Raw genomic sequence first — 20,501 nt, forward strand, 5'->3', positions numbered from 1 at the left:
GGGTACTAACTCAACACACAGTAAAACAAAACATTCCTAATGCTAAATCCTGCTACCTCTTTGCAAACATTCAGGGCTTGAAATCAAATAAAAACTACAGTTATATTAGTGGGCTCCTCTCGGAACCGAATGCCATGTTTGGAGCATTTACAGAAACACACACAAGGGATGATTTGGTCGGAGAGATGTATTGATGTGATAGATTTAATAGGTCACAGGGAAGAGTAGGACTTCATGTAAAAGATACTCTCTATTGCACAGAATTGGTGAATTTTGCAAATGATTCGGTAAAAATTCTAGGTATTAAAGTTGAAAATGGGAATGTGGTAATTATCCTAGTATATAAGCCATCATCATCAGCTGCTGAGCAATTCACAGATCAGTTAAGGAAGATTGCTCTCTGGATAGGCTAGAAAATCCCACACCAAAATCCTTGGAGATTTTAATTTCCCCTCATGTAAAATAGAAGATGGCTTAACACAATGTTATACCAGAAATATCTCCTGGAAACCCGCTGGCTCAACAGGCACATACCAGGAAACTATTGAGTCTTTGTGAAAAATACTATTGAACCAACAGATAACTGATCCCACTAGAAATGGAAATACCCTGGATTTGATATTCACCAACAGCAAGGAACTAATCAGAGACATGACAATTACTAAAGCTATGTACTCTGATCACAGCAGCATAGAAATACAAACGAGTATTAACTCAGGGTTAGGAGACTGCAGCACTAATGTAAGAATAGAGATGTTCAGTAAGTTTAATTTCAACAACGATAGAATTGACTGGGACAAAAATAAACCTAGAACTGTCAGACATATCCTGGGAATCAGATATGAGCACCCTAAATCCCCGTCAGTGCCTAGAGAAGCTGAATATAGAAGCATACAAGGTATGTATTTAACACGTACCATTGAGGAAACCCAGAAGATCTGATATAGAGTGAGTGTAGGAGATAGTACTGAAGAAGAAAATGGGTTACTGAATTGCTTAAAACACAAATACAGTGGACCCCCCGAGTTTCGTGAGCCCCGCGCTTTGTGAATTTTTCGTTTCAGCAACTTTTTTCGTCAAAGTATTGCCTCGCGTTTCGTGATTTGCCTAAAAATTCGGCTGTCATACGGAACGCGTCCGAGCGGCCTCCCAGCAGCTGCTCGCACACGAAGGCTCCCACACACCATTCAGAGTCAGTGTGGCATTGTTTCTGGGCGAGTGACCATCATCTCAAGAGTACATGCGATACATTTCGTAATAATCCATTCTTTTTTGTGCTTGCAATTGCTAAATAAGCCACCATGGGCCCAAAGAAAGATCCTAGTGCCAGCCCTTTGGTAAAGAAGGTGAGAAACACGATAGAATTCAAGAAAGAAATCATCGCAATATACGAAAGTAGAGTGCGTGTGGCTGAACTCAGCAAGATGTACGGGAAGCCCCATTCAACGATCACTTCGATGGTGGTGAAGAAAAAGGAAATCAAGGAAGCTGTTGTTGCGAAAGGGGTAGATATATTCACATAAAAAGAGATCACAAATAATCGAAGATGTTGAGAATTTGTTGTTGGTGTGGATCAACCAAAAACAGCAGGAGATAGTGTAATGCATACCTAACTTCATTTTTCACTCCAGCAGAAGGCCGCACAGACCAGCTAACTGACAGTACAGATCCCATAGACTTCAAAAAAGAAATGGATAACATAACTTTTCACTCAGCACCTGGACCAGATTTATGGAATACGATATTTATAAAGAAGTGCAAAGTGCCATTAGCACAAACCCTCAGTATACTTTGGAGAAAGAGCTTGATCTAGGTGAAATACCGAAGACATTAAAGAGTGCAGACATAGCTTATTTAAAGAACAGAAAGGCACAATACTGTGACTGGAGCAATACACAAATAACCTGCACAGAGGAGAGGAGATTACCTCTTCTCCTTTACTTTTTCTTGTTTTGGATTTCCTTTTTTTCTGCCTTGGGTGTTTTCTTCACTTGTTCCACTCCCTGTGGTTTTGGTCTTTGCCCTTGTGGGCTCTTAGCTCTCCTGCACCGCTCTTCTTTTAATGCATTTGACTGACCGAGACGACAACTGCTATTGCGACTACTGATACGACTACTACTACTACTATACTACTGCTATGACTACTACTATACTACTGCTATGACTACTATACTACTGCTATGACTACTACTATACTACTGTTATGACTACTACTATACTACTACTATTGCTACTATTATGACTACTACTACTATGACTACTACTGCTATGACTACTACTGCTATGACTTCTACTACTACTACTATTACTTCTTCTTTCCCTACTACCTATAGTTTCTACCTTCTCTTTTATCCCCTTTTTTTCTATTTTTTGTCCCACCAACCTGTCTACCTACTTCACACTACCACTACTACTACCACTACCAACCTTACCTCTACCACTACCAACCTTACCTCTACCACTACTACTACCACTACCAATCTTACCTCTACCACTACCAACCTTACCTCTACCACTACCAACCTTACCTCTACCACTACTACCACTACCAACCTTACCTCTACCACTACTACTACCAACCTTACATCTACCACTACCACTTCCACTACCAACCTTACCTCTACTGCTACTACTACCACTACCAACCTTACCTCTACCACTACTACCACTACCAACCTTACCTCTACCACCACTACTATCACTACCAACCTTACCTCTACCACTACCAACCTTACCTCTACCACTACTTCTACCACTACCAACCTTACCTCTACCACTACTACTACCACTACCAACCTTACCTCTACCACTACTACTACCACTACTAACCTTACCTCTACCACTACCAAGCTTACCTCTACCACTACCAACCTTACCTCTACAACTACTACTATCACTACCAACCTTACCTCTACCACTACCACTTCCACTACCAACCTTACCTCTACCACTACTACTACCAGTACCAACCTTACCTCTACCACTACTGCTACCACTACCAACCTTACCTCTACCACTACTACTTCCACTACCAACCTTACCTCAACCACTACTACTACCACTACCAACCTTACCTCTACCACCACTACTACCACTACCAACCTTACCTCTACCACTATCAGCCTTACCTCTACCACTACTACCACTACCAACCTTACCTCTACCACCACTACTACCACTACCAACCTTACCTCTACCACTATCAGCCTTACCTCTACCACTTCCACTACCAACCTTAACTCTACGACTGCTACTACCACTACCAACCTTACCTCTACCACTTCCACTACCAACCTTACCTCTACCACTACTACTACCACTACCAACCTTACCTCTACAACTACTACTACCAACCTTACCTCTACAACTACTACTACCAACCTTACCTCTACCACTACTACTACCACTACCAACCTTACCTCTACAACTACTACTTCCACTACCAACCTTACCTCTACCACTTCCACTACCAACCTTACCTCTACCACTTCCACTACCAACCTTACCTCTACCACTTCCACTACCAACCTTACCTCTACCACTACTACTACCACTACCAACCTTACCTCTACAGCTACTACTACCAACCTTACCTCTAAAACTACTACTACCAACCTTACCTCTACCACTACTACTTCCACTACCAACCTTACCTCTACCACTACTACTACCACTACCAACCTTACCTCTACCACTACTACTACCAACCTTACCTCTAAAACTACTACTACCAACCTTACCTCTAAAACTACTACTACCAACCTTACCTCTACCACTTCCACTACCAACCTTACCTCTACCACTACTACTACCACTACCAACCTTACCTCTACCACTACTACTACCACTACCAACCTTACCTCTACCACTACTACTACCAACCTTACCTCTAAAACTACTACTACCAACCTTACCTCTACCACTACCACTACCAACCTTACCTCTACCACTACTACTACCACTACCAACCTTACCTCTACCACTACCAACCTTACCTCTACCACTACCAACCTTACCTCTACCACTACTACTACCAACCTTACCTCTACCACTACTACCTACTTCCACTACCAACCTTACCTCTACCACTACTACTACCACTACCAACCTTACCTCTACAACTACTACTACCACTACCAACCTTACCTCTACCACTACCAACCTTACCTCTACAGTTACTACTACCAACCTTACCTCTAAAACTACTACTACCAACCTTACCTACCCACCACTACTACATCCACTAACAACCTTACCTCTACCACTACTACCACTCCCAACCTTACCTCTACCACTACTACCACTCCCAACCTTACCTCTACCACTACTACTACCAACCTTACCTCTACCACTACTACTACCAACCTTACCTACCACTACTACTACCAACCTTACCTCTACCACTACTACTACCAACCTTACCTCTACCACTACTACCTACTTCCACTACCAACCTTACCTCTACCACTACTACTACCACTACCAACCTTACCTCTACCACTACTACCTACTTCCACTACCAACCTTACCTCTACCACTACTACTACCACTACCAACCTTACCTCTACAACTACTACTACCACTACCAACCTTACCTCTACCACTACCAACCTTACCTCTACAGTTACTACTACCAACCTTACCTCTACAGTTACTACTACCAACCTTACCTCTACAGTTACTACTACCAACCTTACCTCTACCACTACCAACCTTACCTCTACAGTTACTACTACCAACCTTACCTCTACAGTTACTACTACCAACCTTACCTCTAAAACTACTACTACCAACCTTACCTACCCACCACTACTACATCCACTAACAACCTTACCTCTACCACTACTACCACTGCCAACCTTACCTCTACCACTACTACATCCACTAACAACCTTACCTCTACCACTACTACTACCAACCTTACCTCTACCACTACTACATCCACTAACAACCTTACCTCTACCACTACTACTACCAACCTTACCTCTACCACTACTACATCCACTAACAACCTTACCTCTACCACTACTACATCCACTAACAACCTTACCTCTACCACTACTACATCCACTAACAACCTTACCTCTACCACTACTACTACCAACCTTACCTCTACCACTACTACATCCACTAACAACCTTACCTCTACCACTACTACATCCACTAACAACCTTACCTCTACCACTACTACTACCAACCTTACCTCTACCACTACTACATCCACTAACAACCTTACCTCTACCACTACTACTACCAACCTTACCTCTACCACTACTACTACCAACCTTACCTCTACCACTACTACTACCATTACCATCCTTACCTCTACCACTACTACTACCACTACCAACCTTACCTCTACCACTACCAACCTTACCTCTACCACTACCAACCTTACCTCTACCACTACCAACCTTACCTCTACCACTACTACTACCACTACCAACCTTACCTCTACCACTACTACTACCACTACCAACCTTACCTCTACCACTACTACTACCACTACCAACCTTACCTCTACCACTACTACTACCACTACCAACCTTACCTCTACCACTACTACTACCACTACCAACCTTACCTCTACCACTACTACTACCACTACCAACCTTACCTCTACCACTACTACTACCACTACCAACCTTACCTCTACCACTACCAACCTTACCTCTACCACTACTACTTTCACTACTAACCTTACCTCTACCACTACCAACCTTACCTCTACCACTACTACTTTCACTACTAACCTTACCTCTACCACTACCAACCTTACCTCTACCACTTCCACTACCAACCTTACCTCTTCCACTACTACTTTCACTACCAACCTTACCTCTACCACTACTACTTTCACTACCAACCTTACCTCTACCACCACTACTACTACCACTACCAACCTTACCTCTACCACTACTACTACCAACCTTACCTCTACCACTTCCACTACCAACCTTACCTCTACCACTTCCACTACCAACCTTACCTCTACCACTACTACTACCACTACCAACCTTACCTCTACCACCACTACTACTACCACTTCCACTACCAACCTTACCTCTACCACTACCAACCTTACCTCTACCAACCTTACCTCTACCACTACCAACCTTACCTCTACCACTACCAACCTTACCTCTACCACTGCTACTTCCATTACCAACCTTACCTCTACCACCACTACTACTACCACTTCCACTACCAACCTTACCTCTACCACTACCAACCTTACCTCTACCACTACCAACCTTACCTCTACCACTACCAACCTTACCTCTACCACTGCTACTTCCATTACCAACCTTACCTCTACCACCACTACTACTTCCACTACCACTTCCACTTCCAGCCTTACCTCTGCCACTACCACTTGCACTATGAACCTTACCTCTACCACTACTACTACCACTACCACTTCCTGGAGTCTACCTCGAGGTTATTCCGGGGATCAATGCCCCCGCATCCCGGTCCACAACGAGGCTTCCCGGTGGATCAGGGCCTGATCAACTAGACTGTTACTGCTGGCCGCGCACAGTCCAACGTACGAACCACAGCCCGGTTGATCCGGCACTGACTTTAGGTATCTGTCCAGCTCTCTCTTGAAGGCAGCCAGGAGTTTATTGGTAATTCCCCTTATGCTTGGTGGGAGGCTGTTGAACAGTCTTGGGCCCCAGACACTTATGGTGTTATCTCTTAGTGTACCAATGGTGCCCCTACTTTTAATTGGGGGCATTTTGCATCGCCTGCCCAGTCTTTTACTTTCGTAGGGAGTGAATTCTGTGTGCAGATTCAGGACCATTCCTTCCAGGATTTATCAAGGGTTGATTATGATATCTCTCCTGCGTTCCAACGAGTACAAGTCAAGTGCTTCGAAACATTCCCAGTAGTTAAGGTGCTTGACAGAACTTATACGTGAGGTAAAGGTTCTCTGTACACTCTCTAGATATGTAATTTCACCTGCTTTGAACGGAGATGTTAACGTACAGCAGTATTCCAGCCTAGAGAGAACAAGTAATTTGAAAAAGATCATCATTGGCTTGGCATCCCTCATTTTGAACGTTCTTGTTATCCATCCTATCATTTTCTTGGCACTGTTGTGATCCTTGAAAGTGAAATCCTCAGACATTACTACTCCCAGGTCCCTTACATTATTTTTCCGCTCCATTGTATGACCAGAGTTTGTAGTATACTCTGTTCTAGTTATTATCTCCTCCAGTTTTCCATAACGGAGTAGTTGGAATTTGTCTTCATTGAACATCATATTGTTTATATCTTCTTGGAGGTTAACCATGTCCTCAATAGATGACAGTCTCATGCAGATCCTAGTATCGTCTGCAAAGGATGATACGGTGCTGTGGGTTACATCTCTGTCTATGTCTGAGATGAGGATGAGGAACAGGATGGGGGCGAGTACTGTGCCTTGTGGAACAGAGCTCTTTACTATGGCAGCCTCCGATTTAACTCTGTTGAGCACTATTTGTGTTCGATTGGTTAGGAAGTTGAAGATCCATCTCCCCACTTTGCCAGTTATTCCTTTAGCACGTATTTTGTACGCTATTACGCCATGATCACGCTTGTCAAATGCTTTCGCAAAGTCTGTGTATATCACATCTGGATTCTGATTTTCTTCCAGTGCATCCAAGGCCATATCATAGTGATCCAATAGTTGTGAGAGGCAGGAGTGACTTGCCCTGAACCCATGTTGCCCTGGATTGTACAGTTTTTGGAAATCCAGATGGTTTGCAATCCTGCTTCTTAGCACTCTTTCAAAGATTTTTATGATGTGGGATGTTAGAGCTATTGGTCTATAGTTCTTAGCTAATTAAATAACAAAAAGGCACAATACCGTGACTGGAACAATACACAAATAACTTTGTCAATGGTCCAAGTCGGACCGAAACGTCGTCGTAAGCTTCTCTCTTTTATGTGCGGGTTATTTGTGTATTCTTAGCTAATTCTTTGCTTCCACCACATCGACCCTGAAAGGGTTAAGTGAACATGACCTGATTTGACTAAATTAAAGCATTGGCTTAAGCCGGTGGGAGAATTGGACCTGCCTCACATGGGCCAGTAGGCCTGCTGGATTGTTCTTTCTTTCTTATGTTCTTATGATTACAAGTGTATGTGAGAATATGAATACATAACTTTATAAATATTGGAGTTATTTAGTAATTCAGGAAAAAAAAAATCACAGCGATATATTAAGGATGAAGCTAGGTATGTGAGTTGAAGGATTGATAGACAAGAACAGGGACAATACAGGTTAAAAGAATTGTTCAACATAATTAATTGTTGTTTGGATCACATTAGGAAAAGGTGTTTTTTAACAGTAGCTCTGAAGCAGCTGGCAGAGTGAGAGAGTGAGTTGCTCACCTAGTTGTGGTTGCAGGAGTCGAGTCATAGCTCCTGGCCCTGCCTCTTCACTGGTCGCTATTGGGTCACTCTCCCTGAATCATGAGCTTTATCATACCTTTGTTTAAAGCTTTGTATGGATCCTGCCCCCACTACATCGCTTCCCAAACTATTCCACTTTCTGACTACTTTGTGTCTGAAGAAATACTTCCTAACATCCCTGTGATTCATCTGTTTCTTCAACTTCCAACTGTGTCCCCTTGTTGCTGTGTCCCATCTCTGGAACATTCTATCTCTGTCCACCTTGTCAATTCATCTCGGTATTTTATATGTCGTTATCGTGTCATCCCTATCTCTTCTATCCTCCAGTATCATCAGGTTGATTTTCCTTAACCTCTCCTTGTAGGACATACCCCTTAGCTCTGGGACTAGTCTTCTTGCAAACCTTTGCACTTTCTCTAGTTTCTTCATGTGCTTGGCTAGGTGTGGGTTCCAAACTGGTGCCGCATACTCGAATATGGGCCTAACGTACACAGTGTACAGGGTCCTTATCAATTCCTTATTAAGATATCGGAATGCTGTTCTTAGGTTTGCTAGGTGCCTGTATGCTGCAGCAGTTATTTGGTTGATATGCGCCTCAGGAGATGTGCCTGGTGTTATACTCGCCCCAAGATCTTTTTCCTTGAGTGAGGTTTGTAGCCTCTGGCCCCCTAGACTGTACTCTGTCTGCAGTCTTCTTTGCCCTTCCCAATCTTCATGACTTTGCACTTGGTGGGGTTGAACTCCAGGAGCCAATTGCTGGACCAGGTCTGCAGCCTACAGTGTGTGTGTGTGTGTGTGTGTGTGTGTGTGTGTGTGTGTGTGTGTGTGTGTGTGTGTGTGTGCATGCACGAGAGAGAGACAGAGAGGCAGGCTGTCTGTTCAGGTAGTATTTTCCAGATTTTAGGTACTTTTATGCACCTTGAGTTTTTACAAAGATTAAGCCAGACGTGAGGAATATCATAGAGATTTTTGTCTTTTATTATGCCCATGAGTTCTTTTGCAACTTTCAAGAAAGAGTTTCAGGGGAGGATTGATATCAGAACTTACTGACCTTTATATGGAGTATACACAGTAGTATGAGTGATTTTTATGTATATCAAGTAGGTTTAGGTCTTTGAAGAGTGAGGGAGTGTGTTGTCTGGCAGTAGACTGGGTGATCATTCGTACTGTGGCCTTTTGTTGAATTATTGGCTTAAGGTGATTTGATGTAATGGTTTCCCAGGCAGAAATAGCTTAGGTGAAGTAGGGATAAATTAGAGAGTAGTATAATGTAAGTAGTGCTGTTTGAGGTAAATGGTAATGTATCCTGGGAGGAGGCCAACTGATTTGGATACTTATTTTTGCTATGTATTGAATGTAGGTGTTGAATGAAATTCCTAGGAACAGACCTAGGAATTTCATTTGTTTTGTTTAGCAATGGGAGAACTGTTACTCATAACATTTAGTTTGAAATTTGTAGCTCTGTTCCCAAACATCTTGTAGAAAGTCTTGTCATTGTTAAGAGTTTATTGGTAGTGATCCATGTTGATATCTTTAAGAATTCTTTATTAACAGTGTTGTTGAGGGAATTCAGATTTGGGTGCAAGGTGACAAAAGTTGATAAATTAGACACATATGCAACTCTTGAGTATCTTTATTGAGGAAACGTTTCGCCACACAGTGGCTTCATCAGTCCATACAAAGGAGAATCTTGAAGAACAGGAGGAGAATGAGTTGAAGAATGAGAATGAGTTGTGTCATCTGCAAAGAGAACAAGTCTAAGCTTTTGAGATACATTTGGAAGATCATTGATGTACATGATGAAAAGCAAAAGACCAAGGACACTGGCCTGTGGGATGCCTATGTTGACAAGTCTTGTTGACAAGGTTGTACCCTTGATAGAGACATAGTGATGTCTGTTGGTAAGGTAGGACTATGATTGTAGATGAATGGCTCAGAAAACCAACAAGTTGATACATTAGACACATGTGAAACACTTGGGTATCTTTAATGAGGAAACGTTTCACCACACAGTGGCTTCATCAGTCCATACAAAGGAGAATCGTGAAGAACAGGATGAGTTTGAGGTAATCAGTCCCTCAGCCTTGAGTCCATCAATCTTGAAAAGAATACAGCATATGTGCGAAGAAGTGGCTTATATACTGTAGGCAGATGATGAGGCGCAGCAGTCGTAGTGGTAACACATTTGCCCAAATCAAATCAAATCAAATCAAGTTTATTCTCTATAAGGGTTACAGTGTGGGGTTTACAGGTTTTGGGTATTGTGTGGTTTACATGTTATAAAATGCTAATTACAGAGGGGGCCACTAGGACATCAAGCATGGCTAGGCATTTCGGGCAGACTTAGATTAATTCTTAACATTAAATCCTTACAAATTATGGTATTAAGGCTAAGTGACTACATTATAATTTGTGAGTTTAGCAATGTGAATGCTTTTGTTTTGGCACAATACAAAGTGTCTATATTGGAGTATCATAGGCAAACTTATGACTAGTTAGAATTCATTATTTTAAGATTAAGATTAGTATTTCTGTGTTTATAGTCAGTGGGTGAGTGAGAGTAATTGTGAACGACCAGGTGGTTATCATGTAGTTAGTTGTCGGGGTGTATCAAGAGTTTTCAGGTAGGGTGTTCCAGATTTTAGGTCCTTTGAAATACATTGAATTTTTGTAAAGGTTTAGTCGGACACAGGGAATGTCATAGAGATGTTTGTGTCTGGTGTTATGCCTATGGATCCTGTCACAACTATCAAGAAAGCATTTTAGGTCAAGGTTAATATTGGAATTTAAGGTCCTGTAGATATAGATTTCACAGTAGTAAGTGTGGATGTTCTGAACAGGGAGTAAGTTTAGATCTATGAAGAGTGGGGGGGTGTGTTGCCAGGGATGGGATTTAGTGATTATTCTTACTGCGGCTTTTTGTTGGGTTATTATTGGCTTTAGGTGTGTTGCTGCAGTTGAACCCCAAGCACAGACAGCATAGGTGAGGTATGGATATATAAGTGAATGGTATAGTGTGAGAAGGGCAGTTTGCGGCACGTAGTATCGTATCTTGGAGAGGATCCCCACCATTTTGGATACTTTTTTTGTTGTGTTGGATATGGGTGCTGAAATTTAGGTTGTTGTCAAGGTATAGGCCAAGGAATTTGCCCTCATTATGTCTGGCAATTAGTGTTGTCGATCTTAATGTTAAGTTGCGCAACACCTGCTCTGCTACCAAACATAATATAGTATGTTTTGTCAGTGTTAAGTGTAAGTTTATTGGCTGTTATCCAAGTCGATATTTTGAGCAGCTCCTTGTTAACAATGGTGTTGAGTGTGGCAAGATTAGGGTGGGAGATGACATAAGTCGTGTCGTCAGCAAAGAGAATGGGTTTCAGGTGTTGGGATATGTTTGGGAGATCATTGATGTAAATGAAGAAGAGCAGGGGTCCAAGGACACATCCCTGCAGAACTCCAGTATCAAGTGGCCGTATTGATGAGGCTATGTCTTTAATGGTGACATTCTGATGCCTATTAGAAAGGTAGGATTTGAAATATGCAAGCGCATGGCCTCTTATACCATAGTGGTCAAGTTTGTGGAGTAGGATGCCGTGGTCTACTGTGTCAGACGCTTTTCTTAGGTCAATAAAAATTCCTAGCGGATATTCCAATGTGGAAGTAGGTCGTGCCCAAGTGAAGAATTCCCAGGTATTAACCCTTAAACTGTCCAGGCTGATCTACGTTCACATGCGTAGTGCTCCAAACGTAGATCTACTTTTTTTTTTACATACATGTATTTTCAAATGTAAAAAAAAAAATTTACTTTTTTTACATACTTTCAAATGTTGAAAAATTGTAGATCTACATTTGGACAGTTTAAGGGTTAAGATCCCAAGAAGTTGCAGTGGCAGACAGGATTGTAGATGAATGGTTCAGAGAACCGACAATTTGATAAATTAGACACATGCAACACTTGGGTGTCTTTTATGAGGAAACGCTTCACCACACAGTGGCTTCATCAGTCCATACAAAGGAGAATCGTGAAGAACGATTCTCCTTTGTATGGACTGATGAAGCCACTGTGTGGCGAAATGTTTCCTCACTAAAGATAACCAAATGTTGCATGTGTGTCTTAATTTATTAAGGTAGGACTATATTTGAAAGTGCATGTCCTGTGAGATACTGATTCTAGTTCTGTGAGGTTTGTTGGATAGTTGATCAGGCAGTCAACAAGGCAGCCTGGACCGAGGCTGGGCTGTTTGGATAGACAAACTCTTGGAACTGGTCACAGGTATATCAAATGATATACCTGTTAATATACATAAATGACTAAATAATTTTTAAGGATGTATTCTTACTCATAGTATTAGCGTATGTGGTAGGAAGTGATTTTCTCTTTCTCTTTCTCTACACAGAGGCTGCAGTGCGGACAGAGCTGATGGAGCAGGTGCCTCAAATTGCAGTCCTGTGCCATGAGTACCCAGACAATTTAGGGGGTGTTGTGGCAAATAATTTGGTTCCTATGGTTGTCAAGTATCTTACTGACCCAAACAATCAGGTAACTCGTTAATACTTTTTTCATGCATGATTGACATAAACTGTGTTCATGAGAATTACATGTGGATTTTTCATTTATAGGCAGGCCCATCTCATACAGCAGGTTAGTTTCCAAGCTACTGCTGTAAATTGAAACATAACCTTTCTTCAAGTCTGGTAACATGTTGGAACTATCGTATATTAACCCTTTCAGGGTTTCGGCTGTACTAGTACGGCTTAAGCGCCAGGGTTTTTGACGTACTAGTACACATAAATTCTAGCGCCCTCAAATCTAGCAAGAGAAAGCTGGTAGGCCTACACATGAAAGAATGGGTCTATGTGGTCAGTGTGCACAGTATAAAAAAATCCTGCAGCATACAGTGCATAATGAGAAAAAAAAAAACTTTGACCGTGTTTTTGGTTTAAAACGGCGACTTTGCACTGTATTTTCGTATGGTATTTATGGTTGTATTCTAGTTTTCCTGGTCCTATTTTATAGAATGGAAAACATATTACAGAAATTGAGATGATTTTGATTGGCTTCACAATGAAAAGTACCTTGAAATTGAGCTCAAAGTAGCAGAAATGTTCGATTTTTGCCAAAGTTCAAAAGTAAACAAATCATGCCACGTGTCCAATACACGTCAACTGGTGAATCTAATATTCTTTCACAAGTGCGCTGGTATTATTTATACCATTTCTACACTAATACAGTAGTCTGCATAACAGTAAATATTCTATTTTTTTTTAGAATAAAAATTCAAAGTGGAAAGCAAAAGAAATGTAAGAGGGGCCTGGGGATGTGACTAATGAACAGAGGAAATGTTATTTTAGTGCCAGGAATGTCTTTCTTGTTTATTCTGGACCCTGTTTGGAAATTGGCATCTTTTGAAATTTGTGTGAAATTGGCAAAATTGCTAAATTCTGACCACTTTATTGAATAGTTGAAATCGGTAAATTGGTGGTTGTTTGTACTCATTCAATAGAAAAAACGGAGTTCTAGCAAAATAGTTATGATTTTTGCTGACTAGTACACTGGAATTGGCCGAAAATAGGGCTGAAAGTGGGCAAAATCGCCGATGCGTAAACATCGTCGAGACCGCTAACTTCGTGAGAGCATAATTCCGTAAGTTTTCCATCAAATTTCATACTTTTGGTGTCGTTATGATCGGGAAAAGATTCTCTATCTTTTCATAAGATTTTTTTGAAATTTTTGCGACCCTGAGAACAAGTCTCCGAGAGGGCCTGGCAACCCTCAAAGGGTTAAGCGAACAATAGAGCTAGGCCTTAAAAATGCATGTACAGTGACGTGCATTACTTACCTTAAAATATTTTTGTCCATAGCTTATAGTGAGAGGTGAATATATTTATTGTAGGTAGTCTGAATAAATGAAGAATGGGCATAATTGAAAAATCGCTGTATTAGTGTAATGCTGCAAAGCGGGGCCGCCTGTATCATTACTTCTGCCATATCTATTATAATTTTTACCATATTGATATGGTAATTACATGATGACAGAGACTTGCATAAACCATAAACCACAATAGTCACTCAGTTAACAGTTACAAAGTTGTGTAGTTCTTAGTGTAGCTCGCATACACTGATTTAAAAGCAAAGATTATCTTCATAGCCATTTAAAAGAAAATATCTTTTCTTGACCAGTATGTGCCCAACATACATGAGTTTCCACACATGCCTACTATACATACATTAAACGAACATACACAGCACATCAGTGCACTTGTTGTAAACAATGAAGAAAAATTCACAATACCAAAATTGTTTCAAATCAACATTTGAGTGTGTAGCAGATACTGTTGTGTGTGTGTTAATGGTTCTGGCCATGATGATAATGACCTAACCTTGTGTATATAAAATAAACATACAGAAAACAAAAAATTTTGGATCACCTGAAGATTTGCTTCTTCTGCCCCCCTTCTCCCCCCTCTCCCCCATATCTTTTCCTCCCCAAAGAAACGTGAAATCTAGTTGAACTCATTTTTAGACAGATTATGTTTTATGCAAATCTTAGTAAAGTTAGTTTAGGTTACTATTAGTTTAGGTGCTAAATAAAAATTTGTCGTACCAAAATTTTGTGTGACTATACAGTGGAACCTTGACTTACGAGTTTAATCCATTCCATGACAAAGCTCGTAACTCAATTTGCATATATATCAAATCAATTTTCCTCATTTAAATTAACTGAATAGCCATTAATACATTCCTGCACTCAAGAGGCAAGAAAAAATACTTGAATATCACGCTATTATCAACTGTACGGCTTATTTATCTATCACAGTTCATCTAAAATGACATAATAAACAATATAATTAACACACAAACATAATATATACTCTAGAATGAATACAATAGGCCATAATATGGTGGCAGAGGCAGCGGAGGAAGTGTCCGCTATTTCCTTTCCCACTTTGACTATAGTATCTTCCCATGCTCTCATTGTAAGAGAAAACAGAGTACTTTTGAGGCTAACTGCAATAGATCACTAGTTTTCTAAGGAAAACACTGAAACAATGTATTTAAAAATAAGAATTATCGTATATAAAAACATAAATCATAATACACTACAAAATATAAAGCAATATTAAACTGTTTATATAAAGTGTACATGAACCAAGTGAGAGAGTAATTGTGGTAGGGGACCTGAATGCTAAAGTAGGAGAAACTTTTAGAGAGGGTGTGGTAGGTAAGTTTGGGGTGCCAGGTGTAAATGATAATGGGAGCCCTTTGATTGAACTTTGTATAGAAAGGGGTTTAGTTATAGGTAATACATATTTTAAGAAAAAGAGGATAAATAAGTATACAAGATATGATGTAGGGCAAAATGACAGTAGTTTGTTGGATTATGTATTGGCAGATAAAAGACTGTTGAGTAGACTTCAGGATGTACATGTTTATAGAGGGGCCACAGATATATCAGATCACTTTATAGTTGTAGCTACACTGAGAGTAAAAGTTAGATGGGATACAAGGAGAATAGAAGCATCAGGGAAGAGAGAGGTGAAGGTTTATAAACTAAAAGAGGAGGCAGTTAGGGTAAGATATAAACAGCTATTGGAGGATAGATGGGCTAATGAGAGCATAGGAAATGGGGTCGAAGAGGTATGGGGTAGGTTTAAAAATGTAGTGTTAGAGTGTTCAGCAGAAGTTTGTGGTTACAGGAAAGTGGGTGCGGGAGGGAAGAGGAGCGATTGGTGGAATGATTATGTAAAGAGAGTAGTAAGGGAGAAAAAGTTAGCATATGAGAAGTTTTTACAAAGTAGAAGTGATGCAAGGAGGGAAGAGTATATGGAGAAAAAGAGAGAGGTTAAGAGAGTGGTGAAGCAATGTAAAAAGAGAGCAAATGAGAGAGTGGATGAGATGTTATCAACAAATTTTGTTGAAAACAAGAAAAAGTTTTGGAGTAAGATTAACAAGTTAAGGAAGCCTAGAGAACAAATGGATTTATCAGTTAAAAATAGGAGAGGAGAGTTATTAAATGGAGAGTTAGAGGTATTGGGAAGATGGAGGGAATATTTTGAGGAATTGTTAAATGTTGATGAAGATAAGGAAGCTGTGATTTCATGTATAGGGCAAGGAGGAATAACATCTTTGTAGGAGTGAGGAAGAGCCAGTTGTGAGTGTGGGGGAAGTTCATGAGGCAGTAGGTAAAATGAAAGGGGGTAAGGCAGCTGGGATTGATGGGATAAAGATAGAAATATTAAAAGCAGGTGGGGATATAGTTTTGGAGCGGTTGGTGCTATTATTTAATAAATGTATGGAAGAGGGTAAGGTACCTAGGGATTGGCAGAGAGCTTGCATAGTTCCTTTGTATAAAGGCAAAGGGGACAAAAGAGAGTGCAAAAATTATAGGGGGATAAGTCTGTTGAGTATACCTGGTAAAGTGTATGGTAGAATTATTATTGAAAGAATTAAGAGTAAGGCGGAGAATAGGATAGCAGATGAACAAGGAGGCTTTAGGAAAGGTAGGGAGTGTGTGGACCAGGTGTTTACAGTGAAACATATAAGTGAACAGTATTTAGATAAGGCTAAAGAGGTTTTTGTGGCATTTATGGATTTGGAAAAGGTGTATGACAGGGTGGATAGGGGGGCAATGTGGCAGATGTTGCAGGTGTATGGTATAGGAAGTAGGTTACTGAAAGCAGTGAAGAGTTTTTACGAGGATAGTGAGTATGTAGGAAAGAGGGAGATTATTTCCCAGTAAAAGTAGGCCTTAGACAAGGATGTGTGATGTCACCGTAGTTGTTTAATATATTTATAGATGGGATTGTAAGAGTATGTAGGAAAGAGGGAGATTATTTCCCAGTAAAAGTAGGTCTTAGACAAGGATGTGTGATGTCACCATGGTTGTTTAATATATTTATAGATGGGGTTGTAAGAGAGTATGTAGGAAAGAGGGAGATTATTTCCCAGTAAAAGTAGGCCTTAGACAAGGATGTGTGATGTCACCATGGTTGTTTAATATATTTATAGATGGGGTTGTAAGAGAAGTAAATGCAAGGGTCTTGGCAAGAGGCATGGAGTTAAAAGATAAAGAATCACACACAAAGTGGGAGTTGTCCCAGTTGCTCTTTACTGATGACACTGTGCTCTTGGGAGATTCTGAAGAGAAGTTGCAGAGGTTGGTGGATGAATTTGGTAGGGTATGTAAAAGAAGAAAATTAAAAGTGAATACAGGAAAGAGTAAGGTTATGAGGATAACAAAAAGATTAGGTGATGAAAGATTGGATATCAGATTGGAGGGAGAGAGTATGGAGGAGGTGAATGTATTCAGATATTTGGGAGTGGACGTGTCAGCAGATGGGTCTGTGAAAGATGAGGTGAATCATAGAATTGATGAGGGGAAAAGGGTGAGTGGTGCACTTAGGGGTCTGTGGAGACAAAGAACTTTGTCCTTGGAGGCAAAGAGGGGAATGTATCAGAGTATAGTTTTACCAATGCTCTTGTATGGGTGTGAAGCATGGGTGATGAATGTTGCAGTGAGGAGAAGGCTGGAGGCAGTGGAGATGTCATGTCTGAGGGCAATGTGTGGTGTGAATATAATGCAGAGAATTCGTAGTTTGGAAGTTAGGAGGAGGTGAGGGATTGCCAAAACTGTTGTCCAGAGGGCTGAGGAAGGGTTGTTGAGGTGGTTCGGACATGTAGAGAGAATGGAGCGAAACAGAATGACTTCAAGAGTGTATCAGTCTGTAGCGGAAGGAAGGCAGGGTAGGGGTCGGCCTAGGAAAGGTTGGAGGGAGGGGGTAAAGGAGGTTTTGTGTGCGAGGGGCATGGACTTCCAGCAGGCTTGCGTGAGCGTGTTTGATAGGAGTGAATGGAGACAAATGGTTTTTAATACTTGATGTGCTGTTGGAGTGTGAGCAAAGTAACATTTATGAAGGGATTCAGGGAAACCGGCAGGCCAGACTTGAGTCCTGGAGATGGGAAGTACAGTGCCTGCACTCTGAAGGAGTGGTGTTAATGTTGCAGTTTAAAAACTGTAGTGTGAAACACCCTTCTGGCAAGACAGTGATGGAGTGAATGATGGTGAAAGTTTTTCTTTTTCTGGCCACTCTGCCTTGGTGGGAATCGGCCAGTGTGTTAATAATAGAAAAAAAAAAAATGTACTTACACACTTGGAGCAGAGATGGTGGGGGAGGTTGAGGGTGTGGCGTATGATGTCAGTGGCCGTGTAAACCTCCAACAACAACATTGTTTTGTTTGATAGCTGAACTTAATTGATACAATTTGTTTTGTTTAATCACTGAACTTAACCCTTAAACTGTCCAAACGTAGATCTACGTTTTTTTCAACATTTGAAAGTATGTAAAAAAACGTGTAAATAAAACTTTGAAAACGTGTAAATAAAACTTTGATATACATTTTTTTTTTTTTATTGAAAATATGTAAAAAAACGTAGATCTACTTTTGGAGCACTACGCATGTGAACGTAAATTTGTTTGGACAGTTTAAGGGTTAACTGATACAATTTGTTTTGTTTAATCACTGACCTTAACTGATACAATTTGTTTTGTTTAATTACTGAACATACTGATACAGTTTTCGTATCTACATATCGTAGATGTACTAAGCTGGTATTAAATGGCTAAGTCCATGGAAATCATCCTCTTTTTCTTCTCAGCACTGTCCTTTGCACTTATTTTCTTAGGACCCATGGTTAGAAAAAAGAAATTTGGCCAAATGACTGTAAAAAAATGAAAGCAAGCAAGAGAGAACTGCTGCCACAGCGATGTAACATGTGAACTGCTTACCGGATATTGTGGCGTCAGCTGTGTCAACTAGCGGCAGCATTCTGAATTACGTATTATTATGTACATATTGTGTATTATTATTATTATTATTATTATTATTAATTTAGGAACTGAAGTGCTATCATTATTATAATTACAGTGGAACCTCTATTTGTGAGTTTAATCTGTTCCATGACCTTGCTCGCAACTGGATTTGCTCGTTTGCAGAGTCGATTTTTCTAATTTAAATTAAATGAAATGCAATTAATCCATTCCAGTGGAATTCTGTACTTCAATAATTTTGCTAATATCAACTTTACGACTTATTTATCTATCTCACTTGATCTAATATGACATAATAAACAATATAAATAACATAGAAACCTGATATATACTCTAAAATGAATAAAATATGTAATTCATGTAGTGGTATGGGCGGTGTCGGAGGTGGACGACAGTTTGTCTGGAGACAGGACAAAATACTTCTTGAATAATTTTGCTAATATCATCTATACAGCTTATTTATCTATCACAGTTCATCTAGTATGACATAAACAATATAAATAACATAGAAACCTGATATATACTCTAGAATGAATAAAATATATGATTATATATGTGGCAGTGGCGACGGTCAGTGAGAGTTTGTCTGGAGACAGGACAAAATACCCCTTGAATATTTCGCTATCATCAACTCTCCGTCTTATTTATCTATCACAGTTCATCTAATATGAAATAATAAACAATATAAATAACATAGAAACCTGGAGGCGGCCACAACCGCTCCCTCTTTGTTGTGGTAAACACTACCATCTATTGACGGCCTTTTGAAGCCGTCTATTATAATTATTATGTAGTACATTGTTATTATTATTATTACAATATAAATAATTTGTAATTTTTATTCACACAAAAAATATAAGATTTACTGTTATGCCTTATTGCAATAATTGTATAAATAATGTCAACCCATTCACTACTGTATATTGGAATGGACAGTTTACTCTTGAACATAGTCAAGCAAATGAGCATTTCTCCCTCGTTGAGCTCAATTTCAAGGTACTTTTCATCGTGAAAGCAATCAAAATCATATATATTTCTGTAATATATCTTCCATTCTATCAAATGAGACCAAAAAAATGAGAATGCAACCATAAAAACCATACGAAAATACTGCTAAGGAGTGGCTAATTGCTGAGAAGTGAACTCCATTATTTATGCTCCGATTTCTTTCATTTTTAGTGTTCATTAAGAAACATCTTTCCATCATACATTGCCCAAGTTTCAATAAGATAGTCCAACAAACAGATGAGATACAATTCCCTAGATCAAGA

The 20,501-nt window shown here is 40.1% G+C and overlaps 1 protein-coding gene across 3 annotated transcripts in view; it reads left to right on the forward strand.

Moving 5' to 3' along the window:
- The window catches only part of LOC128705977 (Protein phosphatase PP2A regulatory subunit A), a 649,426-nt gene that overhangs the window by 299,035 nt on the left and 329,890 nt on the right, over window positions 1-20,501 (forward strand). For all 3 annotated transcript variants that reach the window (XM_053801054.2, XM_053801049.2, XM_053801060.2), the window contains exon 3: window positions 12,798-12,940. In XM_053801054.2, the coding sequence (XP_053657029.1) occupies window positions 12,798-12,940 (143 nt within the window). The remainder of the gene's footprint in view (window positions 1-12,797; window positions 12,941-20,501) is intronic.

Source organism: Cherax quadricarinatus, chromosome 3 (assembly GCF_038502225.1).
Source record: "Cherax quadricarinatus isolate ZL_2023a chromosome 3, ASM3850222v1, whole genome shotgun sequence".
Lineage (NCBI taxonomy): Eukaryota > Metazoa > Arthropoda > Malacostraca > Decapoda > Parastacidae > Cherax > Cherax quadricarinatus.